Consider the following 17,320-nt stretch of genomic DNA (forward strand, 5'->3'; position numbering starts at 1 on the left):
CATGCCATACAGTAAACAAACAGAAAATCCTCTCCAAACCTACATAAATTGGAATAAATTCTTAGATAGATGCTTTTCATACCGTCTGGAAACCTGTACTTCCACATTACATTTATTCCTTGATGTAGCAGTTCCATTTACAAAGGCTGCACAGGTAAAGTTGCAGAAATTGTTCTGAGATAGATACTGCAAAAAGACTACTGTTCTGTCTTTCCCATCTCGGCAACAGGCCTTACTGGTATTCAAATACAGAACAAAGGCGAGAATATCAAAGAAAAGCATTGTCATGAAAGAATCTAAAATGGAACCACATATTTTCAAAGTCAGGGTGAAGAAGTCAAAGATATTCTAGGAGGCAAAAAAATTGAAATTCCGTAATCAGAAACACGTGCTAACATACTGGTGGTTTTCACCACTCAGGGATAAAGAATGGTGTCTATTAATGTCTCTTGCACTCAGCATCTTACTGTTTTAAAATAATAGAAATATTTTTACACCATCCATCATTGATTCACAGGTGTAAGGAGCCTTTCTTTAACTGCCCTTCTTTCTTTCTGAAGGCACATGGCTTACATAGAGACCAAAGTATTTTTTCTGCATGTAATTAATTGAATCTATGTAGAACACCCCATCTCCTTTTCATTTAAACTTGTCTTGATTCCTATTTTGCTATTTGCACAGCAGGATGGAAATTTACTTTCTTTGAAGCCCCTCCTTGCCTAGGTTCTCTTACCCGTCAATTTGTACACCTGTCAAGAGAAAGAGCAGGATGACTCTCTCAGAGATCCCAAGGAGATGGTGGATATGCATAAGGACATTTTAGAGCAAATTATTTAACTGAACATTTTGGCTGCAATTTGTTTTGGTTTGTAGCAATAATGCTGGCTTAGTATCTTGCTGCCTTCAGCACACTGCCCTCTGAGGTACACTAGAACACTATTTAAGATACATGCAGACTGACTGAAAAAACCCACCCAAGCTGGCTTTTTTTTGACTTTTTAAGTGAACCAAATTTTCTAAAATTCTGAATTAAACCAGTATATTACATTTTTACCAATAACTTAACACCTTCCATAAATATTACATGTACCTTACCTTCCACAGTAATAAAATATATCTGTAGAAGCTATAATAGCTATGAATCCAAAAGGGGAAACTACTTATTTGTAATCGCTTTAGTACTGGATGAAACAGCTGAAGACATGGATTACATGGCAAGAGAAGTTCAGTTAAAGAATCAGAGAAAAACAGTTAAGTTCGCTCAAATGGGAAAAAAAAAGAAGGCATTATTAAACAAAGGTGGACCAAAAAAGGGGTGATCAGTTAGCCCTAGAAAAAAAAAATAACGAGAATACTCCTCTGGAAGCCAGAGGAATAGCAAAAGGCGTAAAATTCAGCATGCAGAGAAAAGGAACAAATGGAGGGAAAAAAAATCATTATAAAGAAAAAGCCAGCCTAGATGATGGAGAAATCTTTCTCGTATAGTTATCTACAAAACTGACACTCAGTAACACTTAAGCAAGAAGGAACAGCACCTTCTTTGAGAAAGACCAGAAAATAGGCCTTTGGTTTCAAAAGAGGTCCACTGATCTTTCACAGTCAGCCTGCCAGATATTAGGTAGTTTTGTACAAGACCACATCCCTTAGGAAATACAAGAAACTGGAGACCAGGTGATTTCCATAGAAATTCTCTCACCCTGAAAGAAAGCTGAAATTACAATAATACTGAAGAGATCTCCAGGTGTTCTAAAATACCATGAGGAAGTTTGCTCACCTGGAAGCAGCCACAGGAATGTGACTTTTCCAGAAGGACAAACTATTTGCATGACAGCAAAATCACCCTCCTGGCTTCAGAACAACTAAAGATTTTAAGTTAAATGATGTAATCATTTGAGAAAATCTCATGTAATCTCTTCATCTGCTCTTAGCGTACAAGAACACCAGGAAAATTACAGCACTGGATAGAAAAAAAAAGTATATATATCAGTGGGAAGACAGCTGAACAGCTTGGTGGGAAGCATTAACACTGGTGAAGGTGGTAAGGTCAGGTAAAGTCAGGTAAGCTGTAGCAAGATCAGGAATGATTAGTCAGAAACATTTGGTATTCCTGAAACTAAAAAACAGTGAGCAACATAACATAATGTCCTGGGTTCAGAAGTAGCAGTCATTTTTCTCTTTCTTAGTAGCTGGTGCAGTGCTGTGGTTTTGACTTTCAGCCTGGGAACAGCGCTGATAACACCAGTGTTTTTAGTTGCTGCTCAGTAATGTTTACTCTGACCATGGACTTTCTGAGTTTCATGCTCTGCCAGGGAGGAGGGGAAGCCGGGAGGAAGTAGAGACAGGACACCTGACCCAAACTAACCAAAGAGGTATTGCATACCACAGCATGTCATGCCCACTATATAAACTGGGGGCAGTTACCCAGAAGGGCTAGATCACTGCTCGGGTCAGGCTGGGTATCGGTCGGCAGGTGGTGAGCAGCTGTATTCTCTTCCCTTGTTATTTCCCTTATCGTTATTATTATTGGTGGTAGCAGTAGTGATTTGTGTTGTACCTTAGTTACTGAACTGCTCTTATCTCACATTCTTTCCATTCTCCTCCCCATCCCTCTGGGAGCAGGGGGGAGGAAAGGGGGGAGGGGGAGTGAGCGAGCAGCAGCATGGTTCTAGGTTGGCTGCTGGGCTTAAACCACGCCACATAGGTATAACATAGGAGAACAATAACAGTGCAAAACCAGGAATCTCATCTTTTCTCCCTTGCTGTTTTGGGCTGCATCATAGTCAGTTGAATGAGATGGATTATTCCACTCCATCGATAGACTGAACAGGTGAGCCCTCCATAGGAAAAACATGTCTTACTCAGAACTTCTGCAAGATGTCCAAACTACTCAACAAATCATTCTAGAGTAATAACTAAATTGTCAAATCAAAATCCAGGAAACACATTAATCCTTCAATAAACTTGTCATGAGATGGTGAATGGTTTAGCTAGACCCTCCAAAGAACTGGAAATTGATGACAATATCTCCTTAGTTTATAAACATGCAAAGAATAAGCACAAAAGAAAAAGGCAGTGCAGCTTAGATGACTTGTTTGCACTACAGTTCACTTTAACTTTAGTCAATAGTAAGAAATGCCAAACACTCCTGGTCACATCTGACAATGAAATAAAGATTAGAGGGATCCCCTTCTCAAAGAAATTAAGAGGTCTATTCTTATGCTAGACGATCCTTGAATTTCAGCAGTGTATTTCTAATGTGTATAGTTGAGAGTATCAAATATATTCAAAGTAAGACAACTGGGGAAAAAAAGGAGACAGAAACTGTTTTTCTTGAAGGGAAGAGATCAGAACAGAGACATACAGAGAGCCCAGCCATCTCTTTTTCATCAGATTGATCTAATAAATGACACTAAATTTGGCAATCGCTTGATCACATTGATCGTCTCTGCTTTGTCCATGACTCCTGCGTCAACAAGTGGCGCCCGAACAGGGACCCTCCGATCGGTAACTCGACAAAGACGAGTTTGAAGGTCCGACAAAAAGGAGGGGGCGGAGAGCCGGCCGAAATTCAGCGCTGCCCTGGCGCTGGGAAGTCAGACGTCTGCAAAACTTCGGGAATCTCACCCTGATCAGGTGAGCGGCCGGGGAGGAGATGGGGCCCACGCTATCCAAAGAGGAACAGGCGGTGGTGAAGCTCCTCCAACACATTCTCTCTAAGAGAGGACTGCAATATGATAGTGCCGCCTTACAGAGGCCGTTAAAGTGGTCCCGTGATCTTGAGGTTAGTAAAGGGACCAAAGGTGCACAGAAACACTCTACACTTTGGAGATTGGTGTTTGAGACTTTGAAAGAGATGAAATTGGAAAAGGCAGCGGTAGCTTCTGTATTTGCCACCACAGCTCCAGAAGGGGCTGTCTCCCCTAACCCCCATCACAGTGCTGTGGCTATGACTTTTGCACCTCCTGTGGTACCTGGAATGGTGCCGAAAAAAATCAAAGCCTCGAGCCGATGAAAGCAAGAGCCAGGTCCGCAGATGGCCACATACCGAACGAGACACCTGACAAGAAAGACATAGCTGCGAACAACGGAGACCCTGAGTTCAACCCAGGATCAGACTCCGAGTCCCCTGAATCCGAGCCAGATTTATATCCTCTGCTTCCAGACTCTGACTCTGTCTCCTGGGTCGGTCTGCTTGGCTCATCAGCAACTGCTCACTGGCCTTGGAGACGTTCTTGATGAAAAAGCTTGAAGCCCTCAAGACTCGGACTGAGACATCTCCATCGGTGCCTCCACCTTATCCTCCGTAAAACCCCTTCCTTAAAGAAGGCAAACAGGGGGAGGGGGTGGGAGAGGTATCGGGGGGCACAAATCCTGCGCACCGTTGGCGCGGGTTAATCAAAGGTGCGATCATTACTGGTGAATTTTCTTCAGTGGGCCTCTCTGCATATCCTGTGTTTACTACACAGCAGGGGGGTAAAGAGTGGGAAGTTTTTGATCTCAAAATAGTTAAGGAGGCCTGACAAGCGGTGACCACATATGGGTTAAAATCCTCTTATACTCAAGCTGTATATGTTATGATTTTTTTGTGCTATTGACAGGAGACTTTAATGACTCCCCTGCTATAATACATGGTCAGGCATTAGGTTCAGGTTAAATGACTAAAACTCCGGGTATTCTTATCCAGTACAAGGATTTGGAAACCGGCATTTGGAAAGGTCCTGTGGAAGTAAAACTAACTGGTTGAGGTTATATATGTGTAAATTACAGATTCCGGTTTGCGGTGGGTGCCAGCTCAATGGGTGAAACCCTGGAAAGAGTCAGCACCGCCCCAGGACACCCCCCTTGTCAGTGACTGAATGAATTGAAATTTGAGCTTAGGACATCCGTTTTATGGATGTTTTCAGTCCTTCTTAAAGTGAAGAGAGCAAACTTTTTTACGTTAAAGTAAACAAACAAACAAACAAACCCCCACCCCCCCACCCCCCCCGAACCTCCAGGGAAGCGAGATCAGCGCGGGATACAGATGTATTGTGTGATTTTTCTGGTGGTGGGAAGGTCTCTTTTATGCTCTTATCAGGGGTATTGGGCATACTGTGACGGACCGTGGACTTGGGATCCCTTATACAACTCATTTAATACACTCTCTCTGTGATACTCATGTACTAGAAGTCGGTAAATATAAGTATGTCCAGGTTTCTGTCGACCTTTGGAGACCTTTGTAGATGCTGCTGGCCACTTCTTCCAGCACAGGCTGGCCACCTGTGTGGGAATGAGTGTGCATTTTGGTCAGTATAAAAGCCCAAGCCTCATGCGATGTGGGGGAGGCAGAGCCTCTGCGGGGACGCCCGCTAAGGTTGAGCCTGCCACCTCGCACTGCAATGATGCTTCTCAGAGCTGGTTTGCTGTTAGTCTCCACAGGGTCCTTGTGCCACGTTCTGTACGTGGGGCTGTAGTGGGAGTAATGACTGTCTGGAATTTGTGCTTCAAAGATTGTAGTTGTGTGGAGCGTGCTTGTGGGATCCCACAAGTGTTTGTGTGTGTGTGTGTGCATGTGCTGAGGGCAGATGGTGTTCTGTGTGGTTTTTTTTTTGTAGTTGGGTTCATGTAAAAGTTTTTAACGGGGAGCAGTTTAACATTTCGGGCATGAAAGGGTTAATGCAAAAGTGCGGTTGCCAGCAGGTATTTATGGTTGCTGCTGAAGCAGGCAGGCAGCTGTAACTGCTGCCGAGCAGGCCGGCGTTTGTAGGGTGAGCAACTTTGGATCAAAAAAAAAAAAAAACAAAACCAAACCAAAGGCAATGATGCAGCAAACTCCTCGCCGGTTAACAACGTGCAGTTTAACCTGTCTGCTTCTCAAGAACTGATAACCTGGGGGAGGGGGTATATTTGTGTCCTCCTGCCTACAGGTCCATGGCGACTGCCTGCAAAGTTTGTGAAGCCTTGCCATGAGCTGGACAGACGAATGGAAAAACCTGATGCCTCAGCTACAGGAGCTGACTGTGAATACCCCAAGCAGAATGAGATGGAGGAAAATGAATGATTGCAAAGCATCACTTGGGGGCAACTGAAAAGTAACTGTTTGAATATGTGTGTGTGCTTGTAGAGTAGCTATTATTAGAGGCTGTGATTTTGTGTGTAAAACCACCTGTATTTACTAGCCAGTCGCTAATAAGAAACCACACCTTGTATTATATAGATTTGTCCCTTGTGAAAGAGATGTTAGAGTATGCAAATTTGCAGTAGCTGCTAGAAAATGCTAAGGCAAAAGCTAGAAAGATTCTAATGCACTGGTAGTGTTATAAAGCAGGTAATGGAATAAATTAAGAGGGTGGGAGAATTCCACTGGTAAGAAATTTCTTTGGCTAGTCCCTCGCTGCCATCAGCATCTTCAACATGCTGCTGCACTCTGTAATAGTTACTCTGCTAATGTAAATTTGTGTGTGCCTTGCTGTAGTAGCGACTTGGTACTGGATGAAGCAGGTGAAACTCTGCATTGACAACAAGGTGCAAGGACTGAGGCTGACAAAATGCCTGCTACCACAGTCAAGGGCAAGACTGGGTTGGCCTCTGTGTTTGCCACCAAGAAGAACCTTTAGCTCCGCTGTTGGCTGCAACCCAGCAGGCGTGGAGCAGTGGGGACACATGCCATGCCAGACCTTGATGTGAAGGATGGCCTCCCCTGTTATCAGAGACCCATACAGCAGAAAAAAGGGGCAGGCCCAGCAGCCTGTAGTCGGCATATGTTGGAGATATGATCTAGGCCAAATCCCCTGCTCAAGTAGGGTCACCCAAAACATATATAAAACAAAAAGGGGGAGATGTGGAGGCAGTGTTCTCACAGGAGAATGGATAATTGGTACATAAATTCTGAATAATCCTGAAAGATACAGCAAGGTCATGAGAGGCCCGAGGAAGCCTGAACAAGCAAGATAAGAAGCTGGATTTCACCAAGTTATTGAGAATTGTGGACTGTTGGCAAGCTTTCAAGGTCAAGTTCTCAGAAGCCTAAGCATACATGTAAAAAAAAAACAAACCAAACCAAAGACTAGTGAAGAGAAATAAATACGAAAACAGGGAAAAAAATGTTTATTTTAAAAAGATGCAGAAAAACCTGACCACAAAAATAAGCACATTACAGTGTATTTGCCGTCTTTACAGATCTACCACATCCACTAAAACACAATCTTAAAGATGAATCTTACAGTCATATTTTACTTGATGCCTGTTCTGGTTTAACATACAATTCTCAACTATCAGCAGGCCATCTATACCTTAATTCACAGTGTCTGCACATAAGGTACTGGAAATACTATTTCTCCTTGTGCCTGCGGGATTAAATTTCATTGTAGACCAACAGAACCTTCTCCATAAGAAGTGGATCTTCCATATAAGTGGGTTTTGGGTGTTCCTTCCTCCTTTTTACCAGTCTGTGCTCTATGCAATACATTACTCAGTATCACTCTCTCTTTAGTAACATTTCCTTGGTATTTCACAATGATTAAATGTTACCTATAAGCACAACTGAAACATTTTAGACATTTTAAGTGGTTATTTTACTCATTTCTAAATACACATTATCTCTGTTCAGGAAGTTTATTACTGTGATTATTTTATTTCACCCACTGATGCTTTTTAAAACTAAATGACACCATCCCTTACTCCTCTGCACAAGGCTAGCAAGTTAATCAGTCCTGCAAAGAGTTACATGTAATACAAGCTGCATTACTTTAGAAACAGCATAGTTGTAGTTAAACCTGTTATGGATTAAATTTTTCGTGACAATTTGTCACAACAAACAACGTTTTTTAATACAAAAAAAAAAATATTTTTTAATAATCATCTTTCTCACAAGAAATCCAACCACCAGCGATGGGAAGCAGCAATATGGAGTATATTTCTGTATTTTCTAATTGTATGTTCCCAAATATTAACGAAAAATATTAATTCTTTATGGAAAGGTTAATAAACTTTTAAATAAAACTGTAAATACAAGGTTTTATGTTATTTGTAAGTACACAATGTTCCGGAACAGAGAAGTATTTTAAATATTCTCACAATCCTGTTAAAAATTTGTTTGCAGATATTGCAGAAAACCAAAAAGCAATAAAAACCGATCAACAGAATACTATTATAAATATATATAATATTTTTCTGGAAGGGTAATCAGTATTTTAAAAAAGTTGCTATAAATTTGAATGGGGGGGAGTGTAACTTTCAAAAGTAAACTACCTTAATTCCACCCGTTTATCCATAGTGTGGCACCATTTTAGCTGACATCCACTTTTAAGGTAGTATGTAAAATTGAAACTGTAATAACAATGCATATCGTATGTTACATATCAAAGTCTAAAAAAATCTAGCAAAAGAAAATAGACTGTTTATGGAGTTTCTCTCATATTACTTTTCTGTGTTTCATGAAAATATATTCAATGGAATTATAAAATGTTAGTGTAACTATATCTACACAAACAACACAATATTGACAAGCTGTGTTTTAAATACTGCCCTTCAAGGGTTTGGAAACAGTACTTTCATATTGCACAGTTTTAATATTAATACAGTGTCCAACAACACATAATACTCAGAGGCATAAAAATCATGAGATTTTTAGTCTTCAGTGATGCTTGAATAAGAAATTAATCCAGTGCATCAGGGGGAAGTGTTAGAGGTCGTTGACATAAATGAGATAAATGCCTCTCTCACACACTGATGTGCTGTGCTGCCTTATTGTCTCAGGTACACATTACATAAGAGTGCTAACAGATGTGAGAAGCCAGACCTTTTGAATTTTTTTTTTTTCCCCACCCTGGAAAGCATACCTATTGGTTATTTCCATTTAAGAGATACCTTTCCAGGATTTCATTTGCAGAACCTGTCCAGTGTCTCTGATGTGGTCTAGGAGAAATCACACACACTGAACACTGTCCCTCCCAGAGATGGACTGAAATGCCATTTTGGTCATATGAAAGGAAAAAAAAAGGAAAAAGGAAAAAGGAAAAAAAAAAAGGAAAAAGGAAAAAGGAAAAAGGAAAAAGGAAAAAGGAAAAAGGAAAAAGGAAAAAGGAAAAAGGAAAAAGGAAAAAGGAAAAAGGAAAAAGGAAAAAGGAAAAAGGAAAAAGGAAAAAGGAAAAAGGAAAAAGGAAAAAGGAAAAAGGAAAAAAAAGGAAAAAGGAAAAAGGAAAAAGGAAAAAGGAAAAAGGAAAAAGGAAAAAGGAAAAAGGAAAAAGGAAAAAGGAAAAAGGAAAAAGGAAAAAGGAAAAAGGAAAAAGGAAAAAGGAAAAAGGAAAAAGGAAACTAAGAAGGCGTGGGAGCGGGGAAGGAGAGAGCAAGAAAGCATGACGGTGCTTGTTAAGCCCTTCACAGATTTCTCTCTCGTGTGTGTGCACACACATTACTTCAGACTTTGGCATAGTCTGCTGGAGGAGTTTTCAGGCCTGAGTTGTTCCGGAAGGCTGTGTTACTTCTAAAGAATAGAATTCCTATACCTATATAATCTAAAAACAGAAAACAAAAACAAAAAACCAAGACACAAACACCATCAGCTTTACATCATTTTCACACATGTAAGTGAACAGGACAAATTTAGCACCTCCGAAAAGATAAAAAAAAAAAAATCATCATGGAGTTTTAATTTAGCAACAGGATGATCCAATTTGACTAGGGAAGAACTTTAATATAATAATACTACACAGGCAAAACACTGTCACTGGGACACAACTGGAAATAAGTCTCCAACATTCCCACAATAATGGCCTTAATGACTAATTTCAAGTACCGTTTTCATTTTAGGAGGGAAAAGGTATGTGTTGCTGGGTTTCTAATTAAAAATTTTTAAATAAGTCTCAAAATAGAAATCACAGTTAATCCGAGGAATTAGCAGAAACTATTGTAAGCTAATAATTCGTGTGTTTTGCTTTTTCAAATACCAGTAAAGTGTACAGTCACTTCCTGTAATATTCAAGTTGTTGAAAAAAATTTGTACTTTTGTCTCAAAGGCTTTTGAATCATATAAAACCCCATGTTCTTCCAATTTTAAGTGCAAAAGAGATGTCCATAAATTTGTATGAATCCAAAACTAAATTAAAACATCATCCTAAATTGAGGTAGTACATTTAACCAAGTTTCTTTCCAAGGACTTCAGAAAGAAACTGAGGAATTTTAAGAGTAATGTCTCTATCAGCAAGCATTAAAACCTTTAGTGACTGATGCATCCTTTCCTCTCAATTTCAGCACTTCAGGAGCTTGGAAGATCTTCTTTAATGCTTCTTTTTTTTCCCCAAAAAATACTGTTTAGTCCATGCACTTTTAGGTCCTGTGGCATCGATTGCAACATCAATAATGGAATCTGGAGTCATCCACCTCAGAAATGCCAAGAAAAGGAAGTTCAAAACAGCAAAAAGAGCAAAAATATACCCAGTCACTGGGCCACAGTGAGACATAAGTCTGTTAAGTCGCTCATCCATTGGTAAAACCACTTCATCTGCAACCCTGTCATACACCTAAATGGAGAAAAGACAGAAAGCAAGAACTTAAAATCACTGTCGATTCTATCATGAAAAACAGGCAGTACTTTGTTTTCAGCATGCAAAATAAATTATATATTCCTTACTACAAGATGGGACAAATACTAACCCCAAAAAGCTTTGCAGATTTTAAGTACTGTTCAGAAATGTCTTTTTTTTTTTTTTTAAGGAGTAAAAGGAAAATAAATGTTTTTTGACAGACCTCAAGAGTATTTCATTAAATAGGAAAGCTTTAATTTGTCTCTTGTAATACTGTATAGAGGGGGTTAGGGTTTTTTTTTAATTAATTGAGTGGGTTCTAATCTTACACTCACACCAGACATAGGAAAAGAGTCTGAACATGCAATCACCACACTTTCAAAGATGGATGCTGATCTTCCAGATGTCTGTATTTGAACAATCAAGCAAAGCATAGCAGGATACTGACTTTTATTTAAAGAAACACTAGTAATTCTTAATAAAATGCTTAAAATTCAATGAATGTAAAAGACAAATACATGTTACTAGTGACTTAATATGCATATTAACTACAAGCACTAAAATTAAAAAATACAGCCCCATGTTTCATAAATACCCACTACACACATCTCAAAAAAGTTTCTTCCTTGAGAACTCTGCCTACTTCATCATATGAGTAACTCAATAAGCTAACAAACAACTCTCTTTTGTACAACTTAAGTTCCATGCATACTTTTCGTAATTACACTTACATTTTGCCCACATCACTTCAAGGATACTTAGAGAGACATCTGAGTGCACTACAATGTAGTTAAGAGGCGTGTGATTCAGCTACAGTCTCGCCTAAAACATAGGGGCTGAAGTCAAAGCAACAGATCTCCACAGGCAGCTGAAAAATTAATGCGCTCAACATTCTTCACTTACAGCAGACTTTCTACACTCAAGTGTGTAATTCTGAAATATGATTCCCAGGAGTGTGACAATTTATTTTCATTGCATCCATAGCTTATGAAAATTCAGCTAGGTTCAGCCTACTGGCACTAAACTACTTTGTATAATTCTAAACCACTTGTTAACACGTGGCAGACAAAACTTTGCCATGAACTTTTCCTTTTCAGACATCTTTCACAGCATGTTTTCCAGTTATGCAAAAAAAGAAGACTGGGAAAAAACAACCAACCAACCAAAACCAAAACTAAAGCATGAGTAGAAATGTAACTAAAGATTTAGGCTGTTCCTCAGAATATTAATCAGTAGTTATGACACAGAAAAAAATGCAAATAGGAAAAAACCAGCACATGTCTAGGGATGTAAATATGGGGAAAAGGTATTTTCTGAACCTGTTTAAAACCATGTGTGTTTGACAGAGAAAACACTGAAAAAAATCACACTGAAAGGTTATATAGAGAATGTACATAGTAATGTTTCAAAGCAGCAGCTGTTTAAAAACTGTACTTAAGAGAATTTAATAGAAGTGGTTATACATACTTTCTCAGTTCTCTCTGCTATATTCCTCCATGTATAAAACGTCTTTACTTTATTATGAACAGTTTCTGGAGACGGTAGTGTTCCTGCTCTAAGCTGGGCAATAGCTTTTTCTAATCCGTCACATAGAGATTTCACAGAGGGTTCACATAGAATAATGAGATCTTCTGGAAGCACCTCAGGAATCCCGCCAACTCTTGTACTCACGACCTTTGAAAGAAACAACAGAAATAGCACATATGCAGCCTAACAATAAAACAGTAAAATTGAGCGATGACACTATTAAACTATTTAGATGCAGCACTTAAGAACATGAAAAAAATTATCCAATGAGTGGTTACCATGAAGGCAAAGACCAATACCATTCTTTAAAATTTTACCTGTATGCAATCTACAGAAGGTTTAGGCCTCAGAAAAGACCCAGCATAGTATATTACCTTTAACAATGTTCAGAATGATTCTTTGGCAGCATGATAAAACAGAAGACTCTAATGAGTGGTTTATGAGACATCTTACCTAAACGTATTTGTCACAGTATACAACTAAATCTGTGTAGCCAGATATTAGACTTTCTTTTCCGTAGCCCCTCATGAAAACTTACCTCTATTTGGAGAGGACAGTTTTAACACATCTGCCTTTGGTTTATGCTTTCTAGGCTACTGAACATTTACAAGAATTACTTTTAAAATTCAGTAATTTTAATCTGAAATACTGGTTTTAAATCACATCTCTAATACTAAGATGACTACTAAGAAATATTAAGACTCCTATTATGTAATCATCTCTAAACAGCAGGCAACAATAAGAAAATTGCAGAACTTTCTCAGCTCTAGAGAGAGAAACCGATGACAGGGAAATAACTACCACAACTAGGCAGTAACTACTGTCAAAGGATACTGAAGTAAAAAAAAGGTCCCTCGCATTTCCTATACTTTGTGTATATTAGGTATTCTTCTCAGCCTGACTTTTTAAAAAAATGTTTCTTCGTATTTTGTGAGAATCTAAGCTTTTGATGGCTGTTGATTTAACTTTTTTGAGTTGACAATCTGGGTTGTCAATTGGCCAGAAAGGGATTTTACAGTTTTCTTTCTCTCCAACTCTTATCCTGAAACCCTACATGGTAAGGCAGATACAACCTCAGTTAATGTAAGAAAAAAACTGTCAGTTCTTGGTGCAGGAAGAAAACAGTTCTAGTACAATGGTTTAGTGTGACTATTCAATATGCCTGACTGACCATGCTCATAAGCCATTTTTCCACACCTCCTCTTAAAATAAGGTCAAAGTAAAACTTCATGAACATCAACTCTATAAAGGAGTACATACTAAATAGCATAATGGAGAGGCAGTCTGGTTAGTTCAGAAAACTGAGAGTCAGCAGATCTACATGTTATTGCCAATTCTGCACGTTTCTTCTGGGAGCTTAAGCAGTTTCAGTTAACCCTTCTGTCTCAGCTTCCAGGTAATCTGTAAACAGGGATTATATTTGCTCACCTTTGTAAAGACAGAACCTCAGATGAAATCAAGTGTTAACAAGCACGTATTATTTAATCATGAACTTTGTTTAAAATGGATACATGCATTCTAGATAGTTGAGATTTTTATTTTTACCTGTAAACCACAGCTTGCTGCTTCCACAATTGCCATACAAAAGGCCTCTGTGAGGGAAGTGTTGAGAAAAATGTGTCCCTGGACTAGGACATTTCTAACATCCTGGTGTTCCAAGGCTCCTAGGAGACGCACCCTGCATATAAAGGGGTACAGTGTTACACATATTCTGAAAAATATTCCAATGGTTTACACTTATGTAGTGGAAGAAGGAACACAGACACAGTTCTGTTTTCTCTAAATTTTTCCACCAATAGGGAAATAAAAGATTCTACTTCTTATTTTCGCACGAAAAGAAATTTCTGAAAACAAAGCTGGGAGGAGAAGCTGCTCTGTTTGTTTTACTAGTAATCACTTTCAAAACATTGCTACTAAGCTTTCTAGTTCTGTAAGAGAACACAGATTAATCCAGTTAATAATTACTATTTGTCACCCTTTCTTTGTTTAGATGTATTATCTGTAATTTCAATGCAAGGCTTGATTAATCTCAGACTTGTATTGTATTTAGCATACAACAATCAGGATCTATTATTTTGGAAACTGTGAAAAAGGTGGAATAAGAAAGATACTAACAAATAATTTTATCGGAGGAATCACTAACTGAAGTACAGAAGGAGTAACAAAAGACAGAGAAAAGGAAATGGAAAATTAAGAACCTTGTCTTTGCCACATAACACTGTCTTTGAACAGTAAGTAAACCCCAAAGAAATATACAAATGCACATGTATTACAGAAACATTTTGATAACACAGTAGCACCAGGGAACATGTTTGCAGTACCCCAAGAACACACACTAGATAAGCATTACCTGAAGAGTTTCATATTGAAATAATAAAATAAATTACTAAGTCACCCTCATAAGCAGCAGTGACACAAACTAGCTGTCTAACATGTTATTCCATATAGTCATTTGTGATCCAAACAGCACTGTTTTAGAGAGGAATATGATAAATTTATGTCTCAGTCAGCTTTTATCTGACTCAAGTGAAGGTTCATACAAGGCCTATTGTTATCAGTTAACTTGCATGATCACAGTCCAACTTTAAGCCTTCAGTTAGCATCTGGTCTTAGCTGCCTTGCCTTCAATAGTTCTCATCTTCTTCAGCCTCAGGTTTTGTTTTCTTTTTAGGGGAAGGAGGTAGGCAGAAAGGGTGTTGCTGTTGCCTTCCCCACACCTAAAGTACACTGAAGAGTCATAGACATGCAAGGAACAAACCTGTCATGCAGCTGGTATCTTTCCCGGACTTCTTCTAGTATGATTCGCTTTGGTCCTTCTCCTCCAACTAAGAAATGTAACTCTGGATATTTTTGACAGAGCTCAGGAATTATACCACTAAGCAAATCTATACCTAAGAGTAGAAAATTTAGGGCAATCCATTAATGTGTTTGGTTTTAGAACGTATCATGATGTAACCTGCTGCTATATATTCAAAAGAAGAAAAAAGATAAGTCTCTTGAAGACAAATACACTGCTGAACACAAAATGCTGAAAAGAAGACAACTTGTGATCTCTTACACAAATCATGTGAAGTTGCTGTTGCTTAATTAAAAAACAGTTAAAACATTTCTAACAGAATATATAGATTAGGGCCTAGATCACACACCTCACCCCCCCCACCCCACACGATGTAAGCCAAACTTTCAATTTTACACATTTCAGTTTTGAATACCTCCAATATTACAAAAGAAATATACCTCAGAACACAACATGCACAAACTGAAACATACATTTCCTTTTCTTGAATGGAGAGACACAAAAGCACAGAACTGCCATCTCCCAACTCCCATTTAAAATCCAATCTATACCACAGACATAACGTAAGTGGTACCTAACCAAGACCTTTCCTGACATACCTTAAAGAAAAATACAACCAAAATAAACTTACATTTTTTTCCTCATTACCTTTTCTGTATACAAGTCTGCTGACAACCACAATTGTTATTGTAGCATCATCCCTCCTTGACGGGTCTGGCGTGAAGTCGGTGGGATCGACAGCGTTGGGGATGACAGAAACTATCCGAGGGTCCAGAGCTGCTCGCAGCACCGTATTTTCCTTACTCGTGTAGGAGACACAGATGATGTGGTTGGTATCGCACAGGGACACCGTCAGAAGTTTGTTGGTAAGCACCGAGCTGACATCCGCAAACCCAAAGAGAGAATGGTCTGTGAACACCGTTCGCAGCCCCATGGTCTTGGCATGGAAGAGGGCATCATGGGCCATGGCAGAGAAGGAGCTGTGGGCATGGACAATGGTGACCCTTTCCCTCACAAATATGTACCTGAGCAAAGGCAGGCTGTGGAAGAGCGTTGTAGCGGTGGACTGGTTGTACATGACCTTGAGGGGCAAGTAATAGACTTTCAGCCCGTTGGTGAGATAGCGGACTCCCTTCCGCTGGCCATAGGCGTGGGTGACCACCAGGACCTTGTGGCCCCGCTCGATGAGGCACTGCGACAGCTGGTATACATGGCTCTCCACGCCCCCCATGTTGGGGTAGAAGAAGTCCGACACCATACAGACGCTGTGCGCACGCCCCTCCGGGACCCCGGCCGACATCCCGGGCCCGCTCCTGCCGGGGGAAACCACAAGTCGACATCACTCGCCGCCGGCCGCACAAAAAGACCACCGGCCCCCTCGCTGCCGACGTCCCCGGCATCGCCGCCAGGCCCGGCCATCCCTCCCGCGCCGGACAACACGCACCTGAGGGGAAGCCGCCGCGGGCCCTTTAAGACGGCGATCGCGCCAGCAACCGGCGGCCGCCTCGGGGGGGGGGGGGGGGGGGGGGCGGAATGAGTGGGGAGAGAGGAAGGGGGAGGGGGAGGGGGCGTGTGCGTGCACGTACCTCTGCCGCCCGCCGGCGCTCCCTGGGCACTCCCCGCCGCCCTCCCATTTCCGGAAACGGCCGCCCGGTCACCACGGCAACCGCACCAGAGTGCTCCCGCCTCCAGCCCCTCTCAGCGACGCAGCCAATCGTCGTCCTGCGCTGCATCACGCGGGAAAAGGAGATCGCCAATCGGAACCGTCGCAAGGAGAAAGGCCCTAACGGAAGTGGGGCGGGGCCCACTCGCCGGTACAGGGGAGGGGAGGGGAGGGGGCAGCGGGCGGTGCTTGAGGCCTGTTGTTCGTGCTCCGGCCTGGCACCGGAGGGCGGGGCGTCTTTTCACCTACTAGAGTGTTGTCGTTACTGTGGGGGGAAGCCCGCCTCGGCAGGTTGCTGTCAGGTAAAACACCCCTAAATAATCTTGTGCGCACAAAAATGTAGTCCGGAGTGGTTTATCAAGTGAGCTGTGTCCTCTAAAACTCCAAAGGCTTTGCCCTGCCCTGCAGAGAAGCTGTTCTGGTGGAGCGTTTGACTCAGCCACAACGGAAACTCCTGAAATACTGTCTCTTGCCACAGGTGCTGGAATCTTGCTCCTCTAAATGAAAATAAGATACAAATACCACCATTTTTACAGACAGGCCAGGCATGTCAGCTTTGAGAAACACGTCTGGGTTGTATGAGTTGTGCTCTGGCGCCCTGGGTGGGCATCACTTGGGTTTGTATTTCTGGTCTTCTCAAAAGAGTTTTGCAATCAGCTGTTGGCAGCTCCAACACTGGCCTGACTGCAGCTGACTGCCAAGAAAGATGTTACCTCAGTGAGCTGGGGTTGTTCATCCCTTTTCTACATGTTCTCAAAATTCTGCTTGGCAGCTACTTCTTGCTGCCAAGATTTCTGGTACGGATTTTGTCAGATTTGATTCATCACTCCT

At 40.8% G+C, this 17,320-nt stretch overlaps 1 protein-coding gene across 2 annotated transcripts; it reads right to left on the reverse strand.

The window, feature by feature from the left end:
• Nucleotides 1–9,263: 9,263 nt before the first annotated feature.
• PIGA (phosphatidylinositol glycan anchor biosynthesis class A) lies at nucleotides 9,264–16,334 on the reverse strand. Of its 2 annotated transcripts, XM_062603747.1 has the most exons (6): nucleotides 16,271–16,334; nucleotides 15,475–16,139; nucleotides 14,788–14,920; nucleotides 13,575–13,707; nucleotides 11,970–12,176; nucleotides 9,264–10,499 (listed from the first exon to the last, which is right to left on the reverse strand). In XM_062603747.1, the coding sequence occupies exons 2-6, from the start codon at nucleotides 16,124–16,126 to the stop codon at nucleotides 10,257–10,259; spliced, it is 1,368 nt and encodes a 455-aa protein (XP_062459731.1). In that variant the 5' UTR covers nucleotides 16,127–16,139; nucleotides 16,271–16,334; the 3' UTR covers nucleotides 9,264–10,256. The 2 variants fall into 2 exon arrangements, with proteins under 2 accessions (XP_062459731.1, XP_062459729.1); XM_062603745.1 differs by lacking the exon at nucleotides 16,271–16,334 and having other exon boundaries at nucleotides 15,475–16,233.
• Nucleotides 16,335–17,320: the final 986 nt, after the last annotated feature.

Source organism: Pezoporus occidentalis, unplaced genomic scaffold, assembly GCF_034315485.1.
Source record: "Pezoporus occidentalis ecotype Australia unplaced genomic scaffold, CSIRO_AGI_Poc_V1 ctg81, whole genome shotgun sequence".
Lineage (NCBI taxonomy): Eukaryota > Metazoa > Chordata > Aves > Psittaciformes > Psittacidae > Pezoporus > Pezoporus occidentalis.